The sequence below is a fragment of the Chrysochloris asiatica genome, unplaced genomic scaffold (assembly GCF_000296735.1).
Source record: "Chrysochloris asiatica unplaced genomic scaffold, ChrAsi1.0 scaffold00333, whole genome shotgun sequence".
NCBI lineage: Eukaryota > Metazoa > Chordata > Mammalia > Afrosoricida > Chrysochloridae > Chrysochloris > Chrysochloris asiatica.
In genome coordinates, this window is record NW_006408851.1 from 629,974 (window position 1) to 650,506 (window position 20,533).

Sequence of the window (20,533 nt, forward strand, 5' to 3'; positions counted from 1 at the left end):
AGAACCTATATAGGGTTTCCGAGGCTGTAAATCTTTACGGGAGCAGAAAGCCTCATCTTTCTCCAGCGAACAGCTGGTAGTTTCGAACTGCTGACCTTGAGGTTAGCAGCCCGACTCGTAACCACTACGCTACCAGAGCACAGACTCTCAAAAGGACTAAGAGCTGAATGGCTGGCAAACCAGCTAAATGAATAGCCGCGAAGCCAGAGAAGGACCTCCGTCCATCACTCGCAGCCCCTCACCAGCTGTCTGTCGGCGACCGTGCGGTCCGGCACAAGGCTGTACACCTGGCTCCTCAGCACGATGGATGGGAGGGCATCCTCGAAGAGGCCTCGAGGGAACAGTTGCATCAGCTCCGCGACGGCTCCACGCGCCGACACTGAGTAGAGAGATCAGAGACAGCGCTCAGACCGAACCCACCGCTGCCCTCCAACGGACGCAGGCCCCGGGTATCCGTGGTTACTGGAAAGGCCCCACCCATCTGGGATCTTTAGCCCCGCCCTGGGTTGCCATGATTACCCGACTCGCCCCTCAGAGGATCCGCAGGTCCGCCTCCTGGTTCCCGCCGCCTTTTCAGCCCAAAGGTTTCCGAGACCAAGCGGTGCCTCTTCCGACTCATATCCAGGGCTTTATGGTGCCGGGGAAGGGGCAGGGGCCGTGAGAGGAGAGCGTTAGAATACGGTCTTCCGGCGCATAAAGATGACATGCGCTCTTGGGGCGTCTCTCCTAGGTACTTAACAACGCGATGACGAAAAGGCATCCTTTCCCATCTAGGAGAGGCGGTACTAAGGCGGGTACCACAGCCTTATGCCTGCCGTTGATAGGCTCCTTCCAAGGGCACGCTCGTCCAGGATGCAGGGGCGGGGCGGAGGAGGTGTCGCACTAGGATCAGGAGTTTGCCGCTACTGTCGCTGAATGATTGCGCCACTGAAGCAGGAAAACTCTTTGCAACCCACTTCGGTTTCTTATGTGCCTGCCATGACATCATAGCCCCGTGGAAGTGGAAGCCGAGGTTGGGGAACTTTGAGGTAACTAGGCCCTTGATCTGAGGCCAAACTGCCTTCCTATCCGCATTGAGCGTGGAGGCATGTGTCCCGGGACGGGGAGAGGCCACCGGGAGGGGTCGGGTGTGTGCCTGGCCACGACTGTTTTGAGATGCTGGGTACTAGTTCTGATTCGGAGTCACCCTTCTCAGTGGCCTCCTCTATAAAATGAGAATTGTTTTCCCCTCTCAGAACATGGAGTCCAGAGAGACCAAGAGAGGAGCTGGGAAACTAGAAGCAGCTGAACCTCGGAACAAACTCCCCCATCTAGCACCCTCACTGTCCACAGACCCTGCCCTCTATTCTGGGCCCTTTCCTTTCTACCGGCGCCCTTCGGAACTTGGCTGCTTCTCTCTGGATGCACAACGCCAGTACCATGGAGATGCCCGAGCCCTGCGCTACTACAGCCCACCACCTACCAATGGTCCAGGTCCCAACTTTGACCTCAGAGATGGGTACCCTGATCGGTACCAGCCCCGGGATGAGGAGGTTCGGGAAGGGCTGGACCACCTCCTACGCTGGCTTCTGGAGCACCAAGGCCAGTTGGAGGGGTGAGTGAAACCTAGCATCCCCAGACCTTCACCTCCCTCTAAAATTAAATGCCTCAAGTCGATTCCAATTTACAGTGATGCCCTGTCAAAGTAGAACTGGCCCTTAGTTTTCTTGGCTGTAATCATCACAAAAACAGATTGCCAGGGAGCTGCTGGGTAATTTCAAATGGCCAACCTCTCAATTAGCCGCTGAGTGCCTATCTTTTGCACCACCAAACTTGGAGTGAGAATCAGTCTTTAATAGTAACTTAGCGCTTCTTGGTGAGGAGCCATCCCCAGCTAATATTTAGGTCATCCTTCCAGCCTCTTAACTCCTCTCTCTCAGGGGTCCAGGCTGGCTGGCAGGAGCCATCGTGACGTGGCGAGGACACCTGACAAAACTGCTTACAACGCCGTATGAGCGACAAGAGGGCTGGCAGCTTGCGGCCTCCCGGTTTCAGGGCACACTGTACCTGAGTGAGGTGGAGACACCTGCCGCTCGGGCTCAGAGACTTGCTCGGCCACCCCTCCTCCGGGAACTTATGTACATGGGGTACAAATTTGAGCAGTACATGTGTGCAGGTGAGAGTTGCCCCTGTTCTGTAGTCCTGTCCACCTTCCCTAGAGATTGAGTTGCCTCCCTCCCCTCCCACTGCTTCTCTCTCACAGACAAGCCTGGAGGCTCCCCAGACCCCTCAGGGGAAGTCAACACCAATGTGGCCTTCTGCTCTGTGCTACGCAGCCGCCTGGGGAACTACCCACTGCTCTTCTCGGGGGAAGTGGACTGCGTAGACCACCAAGCCCCATCTACACAGCCTCCTGCCTGCTATGTAGAGCTCAAGACCTCCAAGGAGATGCACAGCCACGGCCAGTGGAGGAGCTTCTACAGGTGCAGAGTGTGGGGAGGCAGGGTGAGAGCCTAGAACTGCTGCTGAGAAAGGGACTAATGGCAGAAGAGGAGGAAGCTGCAGGGTTTGGGTCGGACAGAGGGAGGAGGTCCCCGCGAACCCCTTGCCTTTCCTGACAGACATAAGCTCCTGAAATGGTGGGCCCAGTCCTTCCTGCCTGGGGTCCCGAACGTGGTCGCTGGTTTCCGTAACCCAGAGGGTTTCATCTGTTCCCTCAAGACCTTCCCCACCATGGAGATGTTTGAAAATGTCAGGGTAAGGCAGAGCTTACTTGTATCCCCCACCTCCAAGACCTAGGGTCCAGCGTCCTAGGCTGCCTTCCTCTTCCTCACTGCCAGTCTTCTTTCTCTTCTTCGGCCATCTCCAGCATGACCGTGATGGCTGGAACCCCTCCGTGTGCATGAACTTCTGTGCCGCCTTCCTCAGCTTTGCCCAGAGCACGGTTGTTCAGGATGACCCCAGGTGAGGCACCCCCCTCTGCCCCTCTCCTCTTGGTCCTAGTGGCTGAGCCTCCAGCCCTCACCCACCTCCATCTACCCCTAGCCTCATACACCTCTTCTCCTGGGAGCCCGGCAGCCCAGTCACTGTGTCCGTCCACCGAGGTGCACCCTATGCCTTCTTGCCCACATGGTATGTGGAAGCCATGAGCCAGGACCTCCCATCGCCCCCCAAGACTCCTTCTCCCTGGGACTGAGGCTTCAGAGGAGCTGGTCCCGTCTCCGTACCCAGATAATAAAGGCTGATTTCTAAGCGTTTATCCCTGTTGTACTTTCTGAACTAAGCCATACCTTCCCAGCTCCTCCAGCACAAATGGGTGGTTTACTGTTTTATTACATTTGTACACAGGGACCATCCTGGGCAGCTCACTGGGTATAGAGGCTGGCTGCAAAGACGATGTCCCGCCGTAGCAGCATAGCTGCTGTTTCCATCTTAGCACCTAGCACAGGCTCACCTACCAAGCGGGCCGCCCCCCGCAGTGAACGACACATCTCAGCCAGTCGCTGGATACAGCGGACCACCAGGCCCTCAGGGGTCCCCGAGAGCCCTGCCAGCTCGGAGAAGGGCTATAGAGAGAGCAGAGTGAGGATCAATGCAGAAAACCTGGGCAGCGCTTCCTCACTGGCCAACCCCCAAACCCTGAGTCCTGCACTTACCATGCCCCGAGCCCACTCGTACACAACCTCAACCAGCCCAAAGTTCAGCTCTCCCACAAATTCCTCCACCGTCTGGTTCAGGCCACAGGCCACCTGGACCTCGCCAATCCGCTTGGCCACAGCCTGGACCCGCTCTACTCCCTGCAGATGAGGAAGGATGGAGAGACCCAGAGCAAGGAGGAAAGCTTTGCCATTCTTAAGGGCACTTAGATCCGGCTGGGTTAAGTAGAGGGCTAGAGTGGTCACATAGGGAACACTTGGATTAAGGGGGTGGGATACAGATCCAGAGTGGGGGGGGGAGGGGGGAACAGTCCCCTACCTGCTTGAGGGTACTTGGGAGCTGATCTCCAACATCCCCAGAGCTCTGACAGACCAGGCCCGAAAGCAGGGCAGCGATCTCCTCAGGCCGCAGGGCGCTCAGTGCATTGTCGAACATGAGCTCAGTGAGGAGCAGCTCATGGCTGCTCATGGCACAAGCCACTCGCCCTGCCAGCTTCACAGTGCCCGCCTCATCCACATAGCCCAGGGTTCGGAGCACCTGGAAAAAAGCGGATAGGTGTAGCGGTGTCTGCATCCTCTCCCACACTAGCCCCCAAGTCCCCTCCTGCCCATCCCACCTCTACTCGCTGGTGGTACTCAGGGAGCAGCAGCAGCGACTGGTCTGACAGCAGGAAGCTCAGCCGCTCCATCTCCTTCTGAATCTGCATTCGCTCCTGTAGCTTCAGGTACTGCAGAGAGCCCCAGACAGGAGCCTGTCAGCCTGCCTCTCGCCTCTTAGCACAGCTGCTCCCAGAAGGACAAGGGCTGATGTGGGGAGGAAAAGCAGCCACCTCCCAAGCAGAGCTGGCATCTGGGGCCTACCTGGGCAGGGAAACGGGGACTGTGCACACACTGAGCCCCCCGGATCAGCTCTTCCAGCTTGCGAGCCCGGAGACCACCCTCTACCACAGACACATCCTTGAGCTGCAGGTCATTGACAGGGTCGAGGGTAGGGGGCCCTGCCGGATAGGCCTGAGCCAGACGCAGCAGTTCCTGGACAGCAGTGGTCACGGCCGCAAAGGGAGGCTCCTTTCTGAGGTGGGAACAGGTCTTGAGAACTTCGACAAGAGCCTTCTCTCCTACAGGGATCCCTTTAAACTGTGGGAGTCCCATCACCACATGGCCTCTCTGGCTTGGGCAGCTATCTTACCACATCCCCACCCCCACCCATGGAGTCCCCCTTGTTCGGGCTGAGGAGTTCTCCCCCCGATATACTCGACCCCTGCCACATAGTCCCTCCCCAGCATCTCTGACTTGAATTTGGGTTGCTGCCTCTTGCTGAAGTCTTCCAAGATCTTCTCCCCATTCACCCGGAGCATCTTAGTGGTGATGGCGGCCACATCTCCTGGCTGGAGCTTGACCACGACATGGTGACAGGGCCCTGTAGAATCAAGCTCAGGACTCACGATGGACCCAGGCATCCCACCTGCACTGCTGTCAGATCTGGGAACCTGTCGCAGTCTCACCTTCAGGCAGGAACAGCTTAAATCCCACGAGGTCATCTGGAAAGGGCACGTCAGTGGTGGGAGGCCCTCTGTCCTGCGGGTCCTCGGACTTGGGCTTGTCACACAGGACCAGGGTGGTGAATACTCTGCTGGCGGAGTTTGAGGAGACCTAGGGGTTGGGAAGCCAGTAGACAGGGTGTATGAGGAGTGGGTGTCAAAGACGGAGCCCGAACCCCCACCATCCTCCGGCAGGAACCTTGGAAGCAGCCTTGCGGAGTCCACTAGTATAAAGGACAACCAAGTCAAACCCTCAGGGCAGACGGGGGGAAAGGAGAGGGAAAATGAGGACACATTGGCCATTATCATCCCCAGGGCTGCCTCTGTCCTCCACAGTCCTAGTCCCCATGCCCCTCACCTGCAGGATCACCCCCAACGCATTCTGGTGCTCCTGATTCTTCACAACCACGACTCTTCCCACTGACAGAGATTTCAGCCCATTCACAGACTCCATGATGTGTCGCTAAAGGGCAGGAGTGTGCACAAAGGTGAGGGAGAATGGGACCAGGGTCGGGGTACCCTGAGTGAAGTGTTCCCTTCCTCACTATCTCTATTACTCCCTCAACCCTCACACACATTCACCTGGATCAGGCTCCGGGTCTCCGTCAGTTCTTCCCCCCAGCTGTAATACTCAGGCAGGTCAGCCAGCTGATCAGTCATGTCAGGTTCCTCTAAGGCTCCCAGCCTCTTGGTCAGTTCAGCTAGAGTCTGTTCATGGGCCTAAGGGCCAAGGAGGGCAGGGAGGGGCAGGTTGTCAGACAAGAGTCTCAGGCCCAGTCTGTCACTTGTAGATGGCCACCTCTTCCCAGGCTGGCCTCACCTTCCCAGCCCAGTATACCCATCTTTCAACTTCCCTACCTTGCTGTCCTTGCGGGATGGAAACTCAGAGAAACTCCTCTTCATCATGTCCTCTACTCTAAGGGCATCCACTCGCAGCAGGTTGAGGATCATGGTGTATGTGAGGCGGAACTGGGACTGCAGCTGGGATGGTTTCCCCTGGGGCCGGGCCGAGAAGTCAGAGAGACTGGGGTGCGCCCTGCTACGCTCCAGCCCCAACCCCAACCCAGCCCTCTGGGGACTACACCAAATCTCAGCAGACCTAGTCCCTGCTTTGCAACCATGGGATCCCAGGCAAACTGCTTGCCCTCTTCTGGAAAATAGCTGAACTAACTACACAAGTAGACTCTCGTAGGCCCCATCAAGCTCCATGTTTACAGTGGGGACAAACTACAGGAGATGCGATCTCATCTCTTGATTTGCTTGCTTCTAGCTTGACTTCGAGAAGCCCTGGCAATTCAAACCACTCCAGTGCAGCTCTGCAGGAGACATGCCTGGCAATCTGCTCCCATGAAGAGTACAGCCTAGAAAATCTTTGGGAGCTTTCTACTATGAGTCAACATCGACAAGATGGCAGCTAACAACAGCTTTTCTTCTCCCAGGCAAAAGAAAAAAGCAAAGGCAGCTGGGGACAGGAGAGCCTCAGGACCCCCACTCACCATCATCATGCGGTGCAGGTCGGCCATCTCAGGCACACGGCCCTTGCAGAGCAGGATGACGGTGCCCGTGGGGTCAAGGCCCCGCCGCCCAGCCCGGCCTGCCATCTGCACATATTCCCCAGGGAGTAGGTCCCGGAAAGCAGAGCCATCATGCTTGCGCATGGAGTCGAACACCACTGTTCGGGCGGGCATGTTTACACCCATGGCGAAGGTCTCCGTGGCAAACAACACCTGGGGAGGAGGGAAAAAGAGGGCATCAGCAAAGGGGCTGCAAACACACACTGGCTCTGGCCAAGCCCACCTTACTTTGTAGCTGCCAGCAAGCACTATCATCATCCTCATTTTATTTAAGTAACTTAACTACCCATTTCTTCCCTTTTATCTGCATTTCACTCCCATCCCCTCACTGGCAACTATCTTAATGCGTTTACCCCAGTACCAGCTGCCCAGAGGCAACCTATGGGTGTCAGAGTAAAACCACTCCAGCGTCTTCAGTAGATCACCAGACCCTTCTTTCAAGGTGCCTTGGGGCAGACTCAAGTCCCCAACCTTTCAGTTAGCAGCTGAACACCTTCCTTACATGTTTGCACCACCCTGGGCCTCCTTCAGCATCTTTTTGCATTGAGTGTATTCTTACAGAATGTGTCTTGTTTTATGTGTGTGTGATTTGTAACTTACAAAGAAGGCATTATTGTTACATATCTAAGTTTGCTTGATTTCTTTTTCTCTAGTGTTTTCCAACATCCACGTTCCTGTGGTTACATCTAATCCATGCGTCCCCACTACAGCAGAACTTTGTGTTCTATGCACATTCCCCACATTTTACCTGCCGGTTTTCCCAGGCAAGAACACCCTTGTACCACCAATGCCTCTCTTCCCCAGTGCCCCACTCTCACAAACAAGATGACACAACAAGCAAAATAAGACCCTGTGTGTTGTCTTGTGGACCAGAGTCAGTTTCTCTGCAGTACGTAGAGATCCAGGAGTGAAATCATAAGGTCAAAGACTGGGTAACCATTATTACACTCAGACCTACTTACGCTGATCCACAGTCTATGAAGGTCCCTATCATCCCACGTTTCTTGCAGCACTTGGCATCAACCAACTTCCCAACTTTTGTCAATCTCATAACTGCAAAGTCACATCTTGTGAGGATTTCACTTTGCATTTCTCATTCTAATGATTTTTGCTTTTTCATGTGCTTGTCAGCTGTTTTAGGAGTCCTAGTGGTGCCACGGATTAAGTACTGGGCTGCTAACTGAAAGACTGGCAGCTCAAACCCATCACCTGCTCTGTGGAAGAAAGATGAGGCAGTCTGCTTCCGTAAAGATCTATGGCCTCAGAAACTCTTTGGAGCAGTTTCACCAAGTTACAGAGTTGCCTCTACAAGCGAGGATGGCAACTGTCTCACATACTGTGGACATGTTATCAGCAAGAACCAGTCCCTAAAGAAGATATCATGCTTGGTAAGGTGGAGAGTTGGTGACAAAGGAAGTCCCTCGATGGGATAGATTGATACAGTGGCTGCAACAATGAGCTCAAATATAAGGATTGTGAGGATGGCGCAGGACTGGGCAGGGTAGCTATGAGTCAGAACTGACTCAACAGCATGTAATAACAAGAAAATAGGGTTGCTATGAGTTGGAATCAACTCAAAGGCAATGGGTTGTCAGCTTTTAGGCTTCCATTTCTGAAAACGGTCTGTTCCTCTCTCATGCATCCCCATTTTATGATGGGAAATGTAAAGCTGAGGGAGGTTAAAGTCATCTACCCATGGTCACACAGCTAGAGAGTGGTAGAGCTGGGTTCAAACCCAGGCAGTATGGATCCAGAGGCCAAGCTCTACAGCACTGCACTGTCCTGCCTCAACCCTCACCCCTCTATCCTGTGAGCAGCCCCTCAGTGGGCAATGAATGCCCTATGGAGGCTCCCCCCCACCCGGTGTACCTTGACCAGGCCACGGCTGAAGAGCATCTCCACAATCTCCTTCAGGATGGGCAGGATGCCACTGTGGTGCACACCCAGGCCGCGATGCAGGAGCTCTGACATGTGCAGAACCTGCGGGAGCCAGGACCCACGGTCAGGGAGGGGGGTCCAGGAGCCTCCATCAGTGCCCTCAGTCTCCCAGGCCCGCCCTCCACACCTGAGGCAGCTGGCGGTCTGAGCCACGGAGGCGGGCGAGGCAGCGCTGCAGGAAGAGGTGAATCTCGCTCTTCTCGGAACCAGTGGTGAGGTCCAGGGCAGTGAGTCCCGAGGCCTGTTCGTCACAGCGGCCCCGGGAGAAAGTGAACACCACCACAGGCAGCTGGGCGCGAGTGCGGAGGGAGTTCAGGAGGGACAGGTACACACCTCGGTCCTGGGGAGGGGATGGCGGTTGAGTCCCTCAGCCAATGGAATGAAAGTGGGAGATAAAAAGCTATGTCCAGTTAGGGAGGGTACAAGGCTCAAGTCTGCACCTTTGGTGGAAGTGGGAAGTGTCAAGTACGACCCCCTCCCAGTCTTACCTGGCCTGGGCCCCCATGGTGTGTGGGCTGCTTGGCCCCAAAGGTCTGGGCATGCTTGCTCATCCTCTCCTTCTTGGCCTCCACTGCTGCGTAGTACCTGGGGCACAGGGAGAGTTGGCAATCATGCCTGACCCCAGTCCCTGCCCTTTGCCCCATGTCTGGGCTTACCCCTTGGTGTGGAAGGTTCCTCGGGAGTCCAGCAGCAGGAAGAGCTCCTCCTGGGTCTTGAGACTATTCCCTGTGAAGAGGTAATGCTCCAGGGGGACAGGGCGGGCCACAGTGCTGATCACGTAGATCTGGCGACGCTTCAGCCTCCTGAGCAGGGGGTTGAGGTGGGGAGCAGACAAGAGGTCAGCGTTGAGAGGATAGTAAGGAAGTCCCATCCCCTCTGACTTTACCTAGGCTCTCTTGGGAGCCAGATTGGAGGGCTGCTTCCTCCCAGCCCATCTATCCACATGGAAAGTGATCTGGGCTCGCCAAGTCAGACAGGTTCCCCTACAGCTGTCTCCTCTCCACCCTGCTTGCTGTAGTATAGTCTTAATGTCCCCTGACCAAGGAATACTAAGCCCACCTCCCCCTACCAAGACTCCCCAGACAGAGCTTACCCAATCCAGTCAGCAAATTCCAAGGCGTTGGGGACAGTGGCACTCAGCAGGATGATGGAGACGTGGTCAGGGAGCATGATGAGCACCTCCTCCCACACGACGCCACGCTGGGCACAGAGGACAAAGACAGGTCATGGGGCACTCAGAGAGGGCTGCCCTTCTTCCCCCATTTGCAGGAAAAGAAGGCAGTGAGAGGTCCCCAAGTATGTGGGACACGAAAGGCCCCAAACCGTTCCAACACAAGGGCTGCTGTGGTCAGGGTTTGCTCTTTACCTCAGCATCATTGATATAGTGAACCTCATCAAAGATGACCCATTCCAGGTCCCGGATGACATCTGAACCACTGTACAGCATGGAGCTAGAAAAAGAGGCCAAGACTGACTGCCCAGCGGCACCTCTTGTCCCTCTCCTTAGTCAATATGCTCTCAGGAGCAATCTCATCTGCTCGAGACTCCACCCAATCCAAAGCCCACTGCTGCTGAGTGCCATCTCTCACCGGAGGATCTCTGTCGTCATGATGAGGCAAGAGGCCTCTGGGTGCAGCTGCACGTCCCCAGTGAGCAGCCCCACGTCCCCAAATGTGTTCCGGAAGTCTCGGAACTTCTGGTTGCTCAGGGCCTTGATGGGCGAAGTATAGATGGTACTGGAGAGAAGCACGGAGTTAGCCATTCTGCAGAGATCTGCTGGAAGCACACCCATTTTTCAACTGCCCTCACATCCTCCACAATAGGACCCCAGAGTCAGTCTGTCCCCCAGCCTCTGGCTAAATTAATAATAGGTTATTCTCCTAACCTCTCTCTCTACCCATGCCTTCTTGTTTCTCTCTAGGCACCGTCTCAAGTCTCCCCTACCCAACCCCGGGCCTCTCATCGAAAGGACAAGGTAGAGAGGTAGGAGGAAATGTTGTCTAGAAAGGATGCAAAAACATAGGGCTGGAAGGTGGAAGGTAAAGAGGGAATCAGGAGAAGGGAGGTCTATACCGTGTCATGTGTTTCTGAGCCAAGGCAATGGCATATTCAGCCACCACTGTCTTCCCTGCAGATGTGTGAGCCGCAACAAAGACAGAGTTATGCCGTTCCAAATGCAGGATGGCCTGTTTCTGAAAGACATCGGGCTCAAATGCCCACTGTGAGGGAGAGAGAAATGGACGTTGAAGAAGGGAGATAGGCCTTCCTGCCTCTGCTCAAGGGACACACAGGGTGGTGGGAGGAGACCAGAGCAAGGAGAGGCTGGGCCTGAGCTATAAGCCTGGTCTGGAAGGTGGAGAGGAGAAAAGGGGTGGACTGGAAGGCAGGATCCACTGGAGGAAGAACAGGTGAGGACTGGGGTCACTACCTGGAAAGCTGGCTGGGGAATGAGGCGGTAGAAATCCCCAACGGGGGAGGTGACGTCCACAGGAATAGCCCACTGCTCCTGTGCGGGAGGCTTGGGGGTCTCTGGGGCAGATGCAGCTGTGAAAGTTTCCTAGAAAAGATGCAGCCAGATAGTCTCCATTCCCACTCCTCCTGAAAGATGTTCTGTTCCATCCCTTTGGCCCTCCCGAGTCAGGCATCCCTTCCCTCCTCTGCTGCCCAGAACCACCAACCTCCAACACTAAGTCCTCTAAGCTGCTTGCTCGAGGTAACGGTGCGCTGCACGGAAATGCTGACACAGTGTCCCCCTGGGGACCTCCTTGCTGTCCCTCTGCCTCACTCTCGTTCTCATCGCCCCCACCCAAATCCAGGGGCTCCAGCAGACGGCTGAGACTAAGCAACCCAGGAGCTGGAGCCGGGTGATCTGAGGACCAAGGAAAAAGTGACAATTTGTCATTTCCATCTTCCTTCTGTGACAGAGGAGCACCCCTTCTCCTAGGTTCCCAGCTCCAAACCAAGACTCACTCTTCGGTGCAAAGTCCACGCCTTTCTTGAAGCCTGGTGGGACAGTAAGGAGATCTGGAGGACAGAGAGAGGGGGAGAGAGGGAAGGGCACTGTGCAGTGTTGTATGAGTCACACAGTGCCCAAACTCGAGAGATACCATTCACAGTTGTATTGACAGGGATTGCTGGCAGAACAGTTTTCCAACACAGAACAGGTAAGATTGTTGTAGCAGAGGCACCTTTTCTGAATTTGCTCAAAGGCACAGAAGGGTGACCAGCAGTCAGTAACAGGCCTGGAGCCCTCATCCTCAGAACACAGACTTGGAGCCCTACCTCCCAAGGGTCGGTTCTGGGACCACCTTACCTTTCTCAAAGTCTATCTCCTCCTCAGCCTCCTCCTTAGTGCTCAGGTCTGCTATTGTGGGCTCATCCATTCCACCTGGCGGGGAGGTGAATCGATTGGGACTCATGGTATGGAGCTAACTGGGAATGGCAGGAGCACCCTTCTCAGGAGACTAAGCAGCCCTCTCCTACTGTTCTGTTCCCACAAGTCACCTGGCCAGAAAGGGTACTGTGTCGGATTCCCCCAGAGGGCCTGTGAGGGGGGCCCTGGGGGTCGACGAAGAGACAAGGAGGTCGTGGCCGTTAGGTTAGTGTTCTCCAGCAGGACCTGAGACAAAAGACCAGAGCTCCAGTGAGGCAGAGAAAGACCCCTTTCTCCCACCTCTGCGTCTCACAACCGCCAACCTCTTACCTCTTTGTAGCCCAGTATCTGGCCTGTGGTTGGGTGTCTTTGGGCCTGCAGGTCGGAGGGGACTGGGGCCCCCAAGGCAGCCAGGAGAGACCAGGGATCCAGCTTCCTCTGCCATTTCCTGAAGAGAAGGAAAGTAATTTTCAGGTCTTCTTTCCTTCAGGGACCCATCTCCCTAGTCCTGGCCCCTCCAGACCCCTTACCAGGTTGAGTGCTCCACACCATGCAGAGGCAACCAGCCTGGGGATGACAGAAACAACTGCTCTGTTTCTTGTTGCAGATCTGGGGCACAAGGAGGGAGCCCATGGGGAAGCTGAAAAAAGGGTGAGATGAGATTTAAAAAAGGGGATAAAAATACACAGACAAAAAAGAAGGTGCCAGGATTCTTGTACCCACCATGAGTAACTGTAGATATTCCAGAAAACTAAGACAGTGAGACTGAAGTGACATTTTCCAGAGTTCTCTAAAAACTACCTGCCACTGAATTACCTGGGGTAATGAGTTGATCATACAGATTTGGGATTTAGAATTTCTGGGGAAGACCCAATAATGACCTAGGAATTTAAATTTTAAAAAAAGCTCCCCTAATGTGGTGTCATGGAGTCCTGGTGTGGTGCTGTGGGTTAATGTGCTGGACTGCAAAGTTGCTTTGAACTGAAAGGTTGGCAGTTCAAGCTCACCAGCTGCTCCTAACAAGCCCTATACAGGGTCACTATAGGTCAGAATCAACTTGAAGACACTTAACAACTATGTGGTGCCATAGGATAAGCATTGGACCAAAAAATCAGTTTGAACCACAAGGCTGGTGGTTCAAACTCACTAGCCGTCTCCTCGGACACCCTATACAGAGTAGCTATGAGTCAGAATCTACTTGACACTTAACATAAGTAATTATGAGGCATACTGCAATTTGAGTCACTGGTGGTGGTTATGTGCTGTGGAGTCACTTCTGACTCATAGCGACCCTGTACAAAGTTTCCGAGGCTGTAAATCTTTACGGGAACAGAAAGCCTCATCTTTCTCCCGCAGAACAGCTGGTAGTTTCAAACTGCTGACCTTAAGGTTTGCAGCCCGATTCGTAACCACTACGCTACCAGAGAATTTGAGTCACTAATTTTAGGTAAAGAAGACCTAGACTTAAAGATAAAAAGCCAAGGACTCAAACATTAGGATCTCAGCCATCAACTACCCTGATGTTTGGGAATGGAAAAAGAGAGCTCCATGGTGTCCTGGGTGGTGCTGTAGGATAAGCACTAGACCGAAAGGTCAGTTTGAACCACAGGGTCGGTGGTTCAAACTCACCAGCCGCTCCTCGAAAACCCTATACAGGGTCAATATGAGTCAGAACCACTCAATGGCAATTAATAACAAGGAGAAAAGATACACTGGAAAGAGCAACTATCAATGCCTTCTGTCCTCACATGGGCTTTGACCCACCACAAGTCCACTGAGCTGGGGCCTGCCCAGCACCACATGACGCCCGGATGAATGGTGTGCGGGGGCAGAAGAGTGACATCAGGTTGGACCCTACTGTGAGAAGGTGGAGGTTTTCTCAGTGCAGTGTCAAAGACCAGGATCACGCCACTCACGGTGCTCTCTGGAGCCCCAGGCACATTCAGCAGCTCCCAGTGCCCGGTGCATCCCAGCTCCATGGCCCGAAGGGGCAAGTCCAGGGAACCTGGGGGAGGTAACACTACGGAAAAAAAGAGTAGAGGTCAGAAGCCAAGTGTCATTCCCTCTCTACTACTCCGATCCATGCAGTCCTCCTCACCTAATCGTTCCGTCTCCAACATCTTGGTGGCAACGCAGGTGCCCCGCAGCCCAAAAATGCAGTTAGTAGCTGCGGAGTAAGTCCCGCCCCGGAACGGGCGGAAGTGGAGGTGACTTCCGGCACAGCCACCGCCGGAGACGTGGACAAACACAACCAAGGGGCAGACCTGGAACACTGGAAGGCCGGGCGGAAGTGTTTGCACCCTCGGCCGCCTTGGTTACCGCGTTTTCCGCCCCCTTCTACGTCATCGTTCTGAGCCCGCTATCTGCGGCCCGCTCGGGCATTGCCCGGGATCGTGGGCCCCCGGTTGCCGCCCCCTCAGGTAGGCCTTCACTGCCTCATCCTTTACCCCGTTTTTCCCGGACCCCTTCTTTCTTCGTCCCTTTTACATTGCTCTGAGAGAGCCGCGCGGGTTCCTCCGCCTCTTCTGCCGTCACACCCCACGGTTACCATACTAACCCTAGCGGGGGTAGGGGACTCAAGTGCCATCGTCACAGCGTCGGAGGGAATGTTTGACCTTCCGGGGGCCACGTGGTACCCCCTAAGCCTCAGTTTTTTGTGACCGCCCCCAAAAGCAAGGAGGGCATGTCCGTTGATCCCAACGAACGAGGACTTAGACGGCAGCCAGGTTAAACTCGGGGTAGGTAGACGCTGAAGGCAAGAATAGCTAGATAGATCCAGAGGGTGGGTTTGGGTACAGTGTGGAAGGCTTGTGAACCCTGGAAAATTTCTGTTTTGAGCCCTACCTCTGTACCAGGAGCGACCATGTTAGTGATACCCCCCGGACTGAGCGAGGAGGAGGAGGCTCTGCAAAAGAAATTCAACAAACTCAAGAAAAAGGTGAGAGAGTGTGGGCATGGCGCAACCTTTCACAGACTGGCAATCTGAGGAACACCTGGGGTGACTGTGAGGGGATCAAGGCTTCCTCTTGGCTCATATCTGGAGACTTACCGCTTCTCTACTTAGTTCCAAAAGTGGGGTGCTCTCAAGTGTAGCTTTTCACTTCCCTGCAATGTGTCATGGAGTTGTTTTCTTTTCCTATGGTTTTTAGCACTTCTGTGAACTGGTGATCCCCCCCCCCACCCAAACTTGGTTTTTCCAGTTCCAGCCAGTCCCTTACTGATAACTCTTCAGACACCCAGAATTGAAACCTTTCTTTCTTTGTCTTATTATGATTCCTTTTCTTGACCTTGCAAAGAGGACTGGCCTTGTGTTTGGACTGAAATCTCATCTCTGACTTCTCCAATAATTAATTGCATAGCTAAGCCATCTTGATTTTCCTTTTAAAGTAATTTCTGACATTTATATTCCTGAGATTTGGTCTTTTCTAACAGTCACCTAAGAGTCTTGGTGTAGTGCTGCAGGATAATGCACTGGACCGCAAGGTCCGTTTGAGCCACAAGGTTGGCAGTTCAAATCTACCAGCCACTCCTTGGAAACCCTCTATAGGGTCACTGTGAGTCTGAACCAACTCGACAACACTTAACAACAACAATACTCATCTAGGTTGTTGTGGTGTTCTCTCAACAAGTTTCTTAGGCCTTTTTATTCTTCTTGTTTTGACAAATTTCTTTTTACTCCTAACCTTTTTACTCCTAATCAAATGGTCTGTTGAAAAAGTACAAAACTGTATCCCTCTTATTTTTTTTCTCTCTCAAAATCCATGACTTCATGTTTGTAAAACATAGCTCTTTGGCCTTAGCTTGACATCCCTTTCTAGAGAACTGTTCACCAACCTCCAAACATACATTCCTAAAGCCTTATCTCTGTATCTTTGCTGCTGTTGTCTTTGTGTTTGAGTCCCTTCACATCAAGGTGCTATATAGGTTCTATTTAGAACCCAATTTAATAGCCATTGCTTATCAGTAAAACCTTACTATACTCCTCAGCTGCAAGTGATGGCCACCTCTTCAAGGCACTTCTGCCAATTTGGTGTGGTCATTGTATTTCTAAGCCTGTAGGGATCTCCAGTAGCACGGTGGTTATGAGTCGGGCTACCAACTGTTCCACTGGAGAAAAATGAGGCTTTGTGCCCCCATAAAGATTTACAGCCTCGGATCCTATACAGGGTGGTTATGAGTCGGAACCAACTCCACGGCACACTGCCGCCACCACCACCAGGCTTCTTGAGGGGAGGGATCACACCTTAGGATCACATCTTGTTACAACGTCATAGTGGATCCTCCTTGTTAAATGTATGGGGAATGAATGAACAAAGCCCTCAAGAAGGTTACATAGGCTTATAATTACCTGCAGCTTAGATCAGTGAATGAGCTCCTTGTCTCTAACTTCAACATTGAGAGATTCTGGAAAGCCTCAGGATACTATGATTTGGATAGGTTGGGTATTACTGGCATTGTAGATCTGGGGGCTGTGTGTAAAAGACAGGGCTGCCTCAGTGCACAACTCCAAGGAGCACTGTTGCATTCTTTCCTCTGAGAAAGGTGTTCCAAGAGTGATATTCCTAGGGACTCTGGGAGAGGATTGGCTAGGCAGTGGCCCTCACCAACTCCTCTCAAACTTGTTCCCAGAAAAAGGCACTGCTGGCCCTGAAGAAGCAAAGTAGCAGCAGTACAGCCAGCCAAGGTGGTGTCAAACGCTGTGAGTGATGGGGAGATAAGGGTGAACTGGAAGTGGGCAATCTGGGACTGAGCTCTATCACAGTCTGAACAACATAATGCCTCTTTCCCCCACTGCTCCAGCTCTGTCCGAGCAGCCGGTGGTGGACACAGCCACAGCAACAGAGCAGGCAAAGCAGCTGGTAAAATCAGGAGCCATCAGTGCCATCAAGGCCGAGACCAAGAACTCAGGCTTCAAACGTTCTCGAACCCTCGAGGGGAAGTTAAAGGTGAGCACAGGCAAAAAAATTGTTCAGGGACCCTTGACTTCAGAGAAGCTTCCTCTGGGTTGGTATAGAGGAGAGTAAGGCAGAAAGGTAACAGTACGGATTGTTCAGTCGTGGACAAATTGTTGTACTATGCTGAGCTTCTGGATCCTCATCCATAAACCTAATGCCATCTGCTGGCCTTCAACTCCCCTTCATCGTAACACGTTCTGTGGCTCTAGACCACTACGGGCAGACAGTAACTCTTGGGATATGTTGCTCTGAGGACTTGAGCTAGTTGAAAATGTCAGGTTCAAGAAAGGTTTATTTACATACTACATACTTTAGATGTATATTGGGACCTTAGAAAATTACCACATAATCAATAAAAATAGAGCAGAAATAACTAAAACAAGATGAGGAAACCAAGAAAAGGGTGAGGGAGGGAAGAGGAATCACTCTGTCTTGTGGCTGGGTAGTCTTCTGTTCCCACTAAGGTGGGTCTCTCTGACTCTCCAGGACCCTGAGAAGGGGCCAGCCCCCACTTTCCAGCCATTCCAGAGAAGCATATCTGCTGACGACGATCTGCAAGAGGTAATGGTTCCCAGTTGTTTTTCCTTAGGGACTGGGGAGGTGGGGCTGGGGATTGAGGAGGATGAAAAACCCATGCCAGCAGCTAGGAATCATCTAACCTGTTCTTGGTCTCATTTTTCAGTCATCCAGACGTCCCCAGAGGAAATCTCTGTATGAGAGGTTAGAGAGTGCAGTCCCACTTGGCAAGGGGTGGAGAAGCGGGGAGTTGCATGAGTCCCTGGGAGGTTTGGGGCTGGAACAAAGGAGACGGGACCACAGAGGTGCTTTAGGATCTTCAGAGGTTTGGGAAGAAGCAATCAAGGCATTCTTTGATCCTCACTGTTTGCCTGTCCCCAGCTTTGTGTCCTCCAGTGACTGGCTTTGTGAACTGGGGCCAGATGGGGAAGAGTCTGAGGGCCCAGGGACTGGTGATGGCCCCCCTCGGAGCTTTGACTGGGGCTATGAAGAACGTGGTGGTGCCCGCTCCTCAGCCTCCCCTCCCCGGAGTCGTAGCCAGGACCACAGTCGCGAACGGAACCGGGAAAGAGACAGAGAGCGGGAGCGAACTCGAGACAGAGAGCGGGATCGAGAACGGGACAGGGATCGAGAGCGGGACAGGGATCGAGAACGGGACCGAGAGCGGGACCGGGACCGGGACTGCGACCAGGACCGGGACCGGGACCCCGAGCGTGATAGAAATCGGGATAGAGAACGAGAGGGCCCTTTCCGCAGTGAGTGGTGTCTGGTGGGGAAGGGAACCTCAGCTAGACTTAAAGTGGTATTTTAAAGTAGAAAATAGGGTGGGTGGTGGCTTCTGGCTGATTCCTGTTCCCATAGGGTCCGACTCGTTCCCTGAACGCCGGACCCCTCGAAAAGGGAATACTCTCTATGTGTACGGAGAAGACATGACACCCACCCTTCTCCGTTGGGCCTTTGCTCCCTTTGGAAACATCATTGACCTCTCCATGGACCCACCCAGAAAGTAAGAGTGGTGTTGGGGAAGGTGATGAGCCCTTGGGGAGGGAGCCAGCCTGTTGCCAGTGGCCTGTGTGTGCTGGGTTTGACTGGGCCCTAGATCCCCTGCTGACCCTGTTTTCTCTCATCCCAGCTGTGCCTTCGTCACCTATGAAAAGATGGAGTCAGCAGATCAGGCCGTTGCTGAGGTTGGGACTTCCCAGATCTGTCCTTTCCATCCCTTCTGCCATCTTCATGTCTCCTCCTCAAAATGCTAGGAGCCAGGAGGAAATAAGTTCCTCCTGACAGAAAAAGTTCCTTCCTGTTCACACAGGAAACGTATTCTCCGACCCCATACTCAGTCTGCTTCTAGAATGGCAACCCATGGAAGTTCTTCTTTGGCTCGTGTGTAATGTTTTCTTTATTCCCTTCTCTCTTTTGCCCTAGCTTAATGGGACTCAGGTGGAGTCCGTACAGCTCAAAGTTAACATTGCCCGTAAACAGCCCATGTTGGACGTCGCCACTGGCAATTCTGTCTGGGGCTCCCTCGGTAAGAGTGGGATTCTTCCTTTCTTGTCCTCTCTACCCATAGCTCACCCCTTCTTTCTGTTCTCCTAAATATCCAGGGCTTCCTAGAGGTGATAGAGGTTTGGATTTGTGTGGAGGCTGTGGGAATGGGAAGGAGAATTGTCAGACCCTCTGTCCATTAATTGTAGGGGACGAAGATAAAAGAGTTGCAGGTGATTCCTAAAGGGGTAACTGGAGTAATGAAGAAAATGGGATCCAGAGTCAGGTTGGTAAGGAAGATGGATCTCATGTGGCCTTGTTTATGTTGAGATGGAGTACAGGGATTTCATAAGCTTTCAAACAGATATCAGGAACACACTTGTGAGATGAGGAATGAAAACACAGATTTGAGTTCTCTGTATCAAAGGGTGGCTGCAAAATGTTTGTGTCAACAGAGGTAACTGATTTAGGGAATAGGGGGATGACCCTGAACTGCTTGGGGGAATATGTTAGGGGTTGGACTTCTCATGCTCCACATGTCCCTAATATGCCTGAAGTTGAGGATGTAGCAAGGAGACAAAAGGAAGGGAGGGCCAGAGAGCTGGGCTGGGAGCAGCACCAGAAGACAAGGTACCAAGATCAAAAGATGGGAACTGGGTGGGGGGTGGAAGAGGGAGCAGTGCGGTTCACTTTAGCACTGGAATAATGGGGATAGAATCCTTGGAGATGGGATGGAAAGGGGGACATATTGGGTGCTGCAGGAGGAGAGGGAAGAAGCAGTAGACTGCTTAGAGCCAAAGCTGTACCCCACATGAGTTTCCCTGGTGAAGAAAGGAACATTTCTCTGTGAAATAACTTGACCAGGACCCTTTTCTCTGGAAATGGATTTCCCCTAAATGAAAGGAACCAGAATTGACCAAATGTATCTACCAAGGTTTTCCGATTTTTAATTTTTCACACACTGACTGAAAGTAGTGGGTTAACATCATTCACATGTCTTAACAATGAGAACATTTTGGGTTTTTCAAAGACCAACGCATTCATCCAGTGCCATAGTAACAGCTTGCATTCCTTGCTGTGACAATGGGTTGGCCACCACAGCCCCAGAGAGCTTGGGGGAGACCAGCCCAGGCCACTAGAGGGCAGCATAAAAACTGGGTTTCTAAGGTCAGACTCTGGTCTGACCAGTGATCTTCCGACTATTAACTGCCCCTCTCCTCCCTTCCTAGCTGTCCAGAACAGCCCTAAGGGTTGCCACCAGGACAAGAGGACCCAGATTATCTACAGCGATGACATTTACGAGGAGAACCTTGCGGATGACTTCTAGGGAGTGGAGCTGGATTCTTTGTGCCTCATATGCCCCCAATGCTGGTCTCAGTAAAACACTGAGGTGGAAGCTCCCTCAGCCTCTGGTTTTTCAGCACGTGGGTTGGGGGATAAGCCTTTAAAAACGGCTATTGCATTTCACTGCAACTGTAACAACACAGCTAGTACACATTTCCCGCTCCCTTCCCCC

The 20,533-nt window shown here is 53.1% G+C and overlaps 4 protein-coding genes across 4 annotated transcripts in view; 2 read left to right on the forward strand and 2 right to left on the reverse strand.

The window, feature by feature from the left end:
• The window catches only part of STK19 (serine/threonine kinase 19), a 17,755-nt gene extending 17,113 nt beyond the window's left edge, over positions 1-642 (reverse strand). Inside the window, exons 1-2 of the mRNA XM_006875570.1 lie at positions 520-642; positions 243-379 (exon numbers count right to left, since the gene is read on the reverse strand). Of these exons, the coding sequence (XP_006875632.1) occupies positions 243-379; positions 520-619 (237 nt within the window). The 5' untranslated portion in view covers positions 620-642. The remainder of the gene's footprint in view (positions 1-242; positions 380-519) is intronic.
• Positions 643-1,238: 596 nt separating this feature from the next.
• DXO (decapping exoribonuclease) lies at positions 1,239-3,232 on the forward strand. Its single transcript, XM_006875572.1, has 6 exons — positions 1,239-1,594; positions 1,920-2,155; positions 2,243-2,462; positions 2,601-2,736; positions 2,849-2,943; positions 3,025-3,232. Exons 1-6 carry the CDS (start codon positions 1,239-1,241, stop codon positions 3,173-3,175), a joined length of 1,194 nt encoding a protein of 397 aa, XP_006875634.1. The 3' UTR covers positions 3,176-3,232.
• Positions 3,233-3,344: 112 nt separating this feature from the next.
• Positions 3,345-14,181, reverse strand: SKIV2L (superkiller viralicidic activity 2-like (S. cerevisiae)). The gene is made up of 28 exons (XM_006875571.1): positions 14,160-14,181; positions 13,978-14,081; positions 12,592-12,701; positions 12,392-12,509; positions 12,193-12,307; positions 12,002-12,076; positions 11,659-11,712; positions 11,367-11,557; positions 11,117-11,245; positions 10,762-10,907; positions 10,278-10,424; positions 10,055-10,139; positions 9,782-9,888; positions 9,345-9,491; positions 9,177-9,273; positions 8,816-9,028; positions 8,620-8,730; positions 6,673-6,903; positions 6,035-6,172; positions 5,759-5,896; positions 5,535-5,639; positions 5,141-5,288; positions 4,929-5,055; positions 4,497-4,707; positions 4,253-4,363; positions 3,955-4,173; positions 3,636-3,776; positions 3,345-3,545 (listed from the first exon to the last, which is right to left on the reverse strand). Exons 1-28 carry the CDS (start codon positions 14,179-14,181, stop codon positions 3,345-3,347), a joined length of 3,741 nt encoding a protein of 1,246 aa, XP_006875633.1.
• Positions 14,182-14,293: 112 nt separating this feature from the next.
• Positions 14,294-20,416, forward strand: NELFE (negative elongation factor complex member E). The gene is made up of 11 exons (XM_006875573.1): positions 14,294-14,481; positions 14,917-14,999; positions 16,691-16,760; positions 16,862-17,007; positions 17,503-17,577; positions 17,699-17,736; positions 17,914-18,287; positions 18,394-18,538; positions 18,665-18,719; positions 18,958-19,060; positions 20,247-20,416. Exons 2-11 carry the CDS (start codon positions 14,925-14,927, stop codon positions 20,342-20,344), a joined length of 1,179 nt encoding a protein of 392 aa, XP_006875635.1. The 5' UTR covers positions 14,294-14,481; positions 14,917-14,924; the 3' UTR covers positions 20,345-20,416.
• The last annotated feature ends 117 nt before the right edge of the window (positions 20,417-20,533 follow it).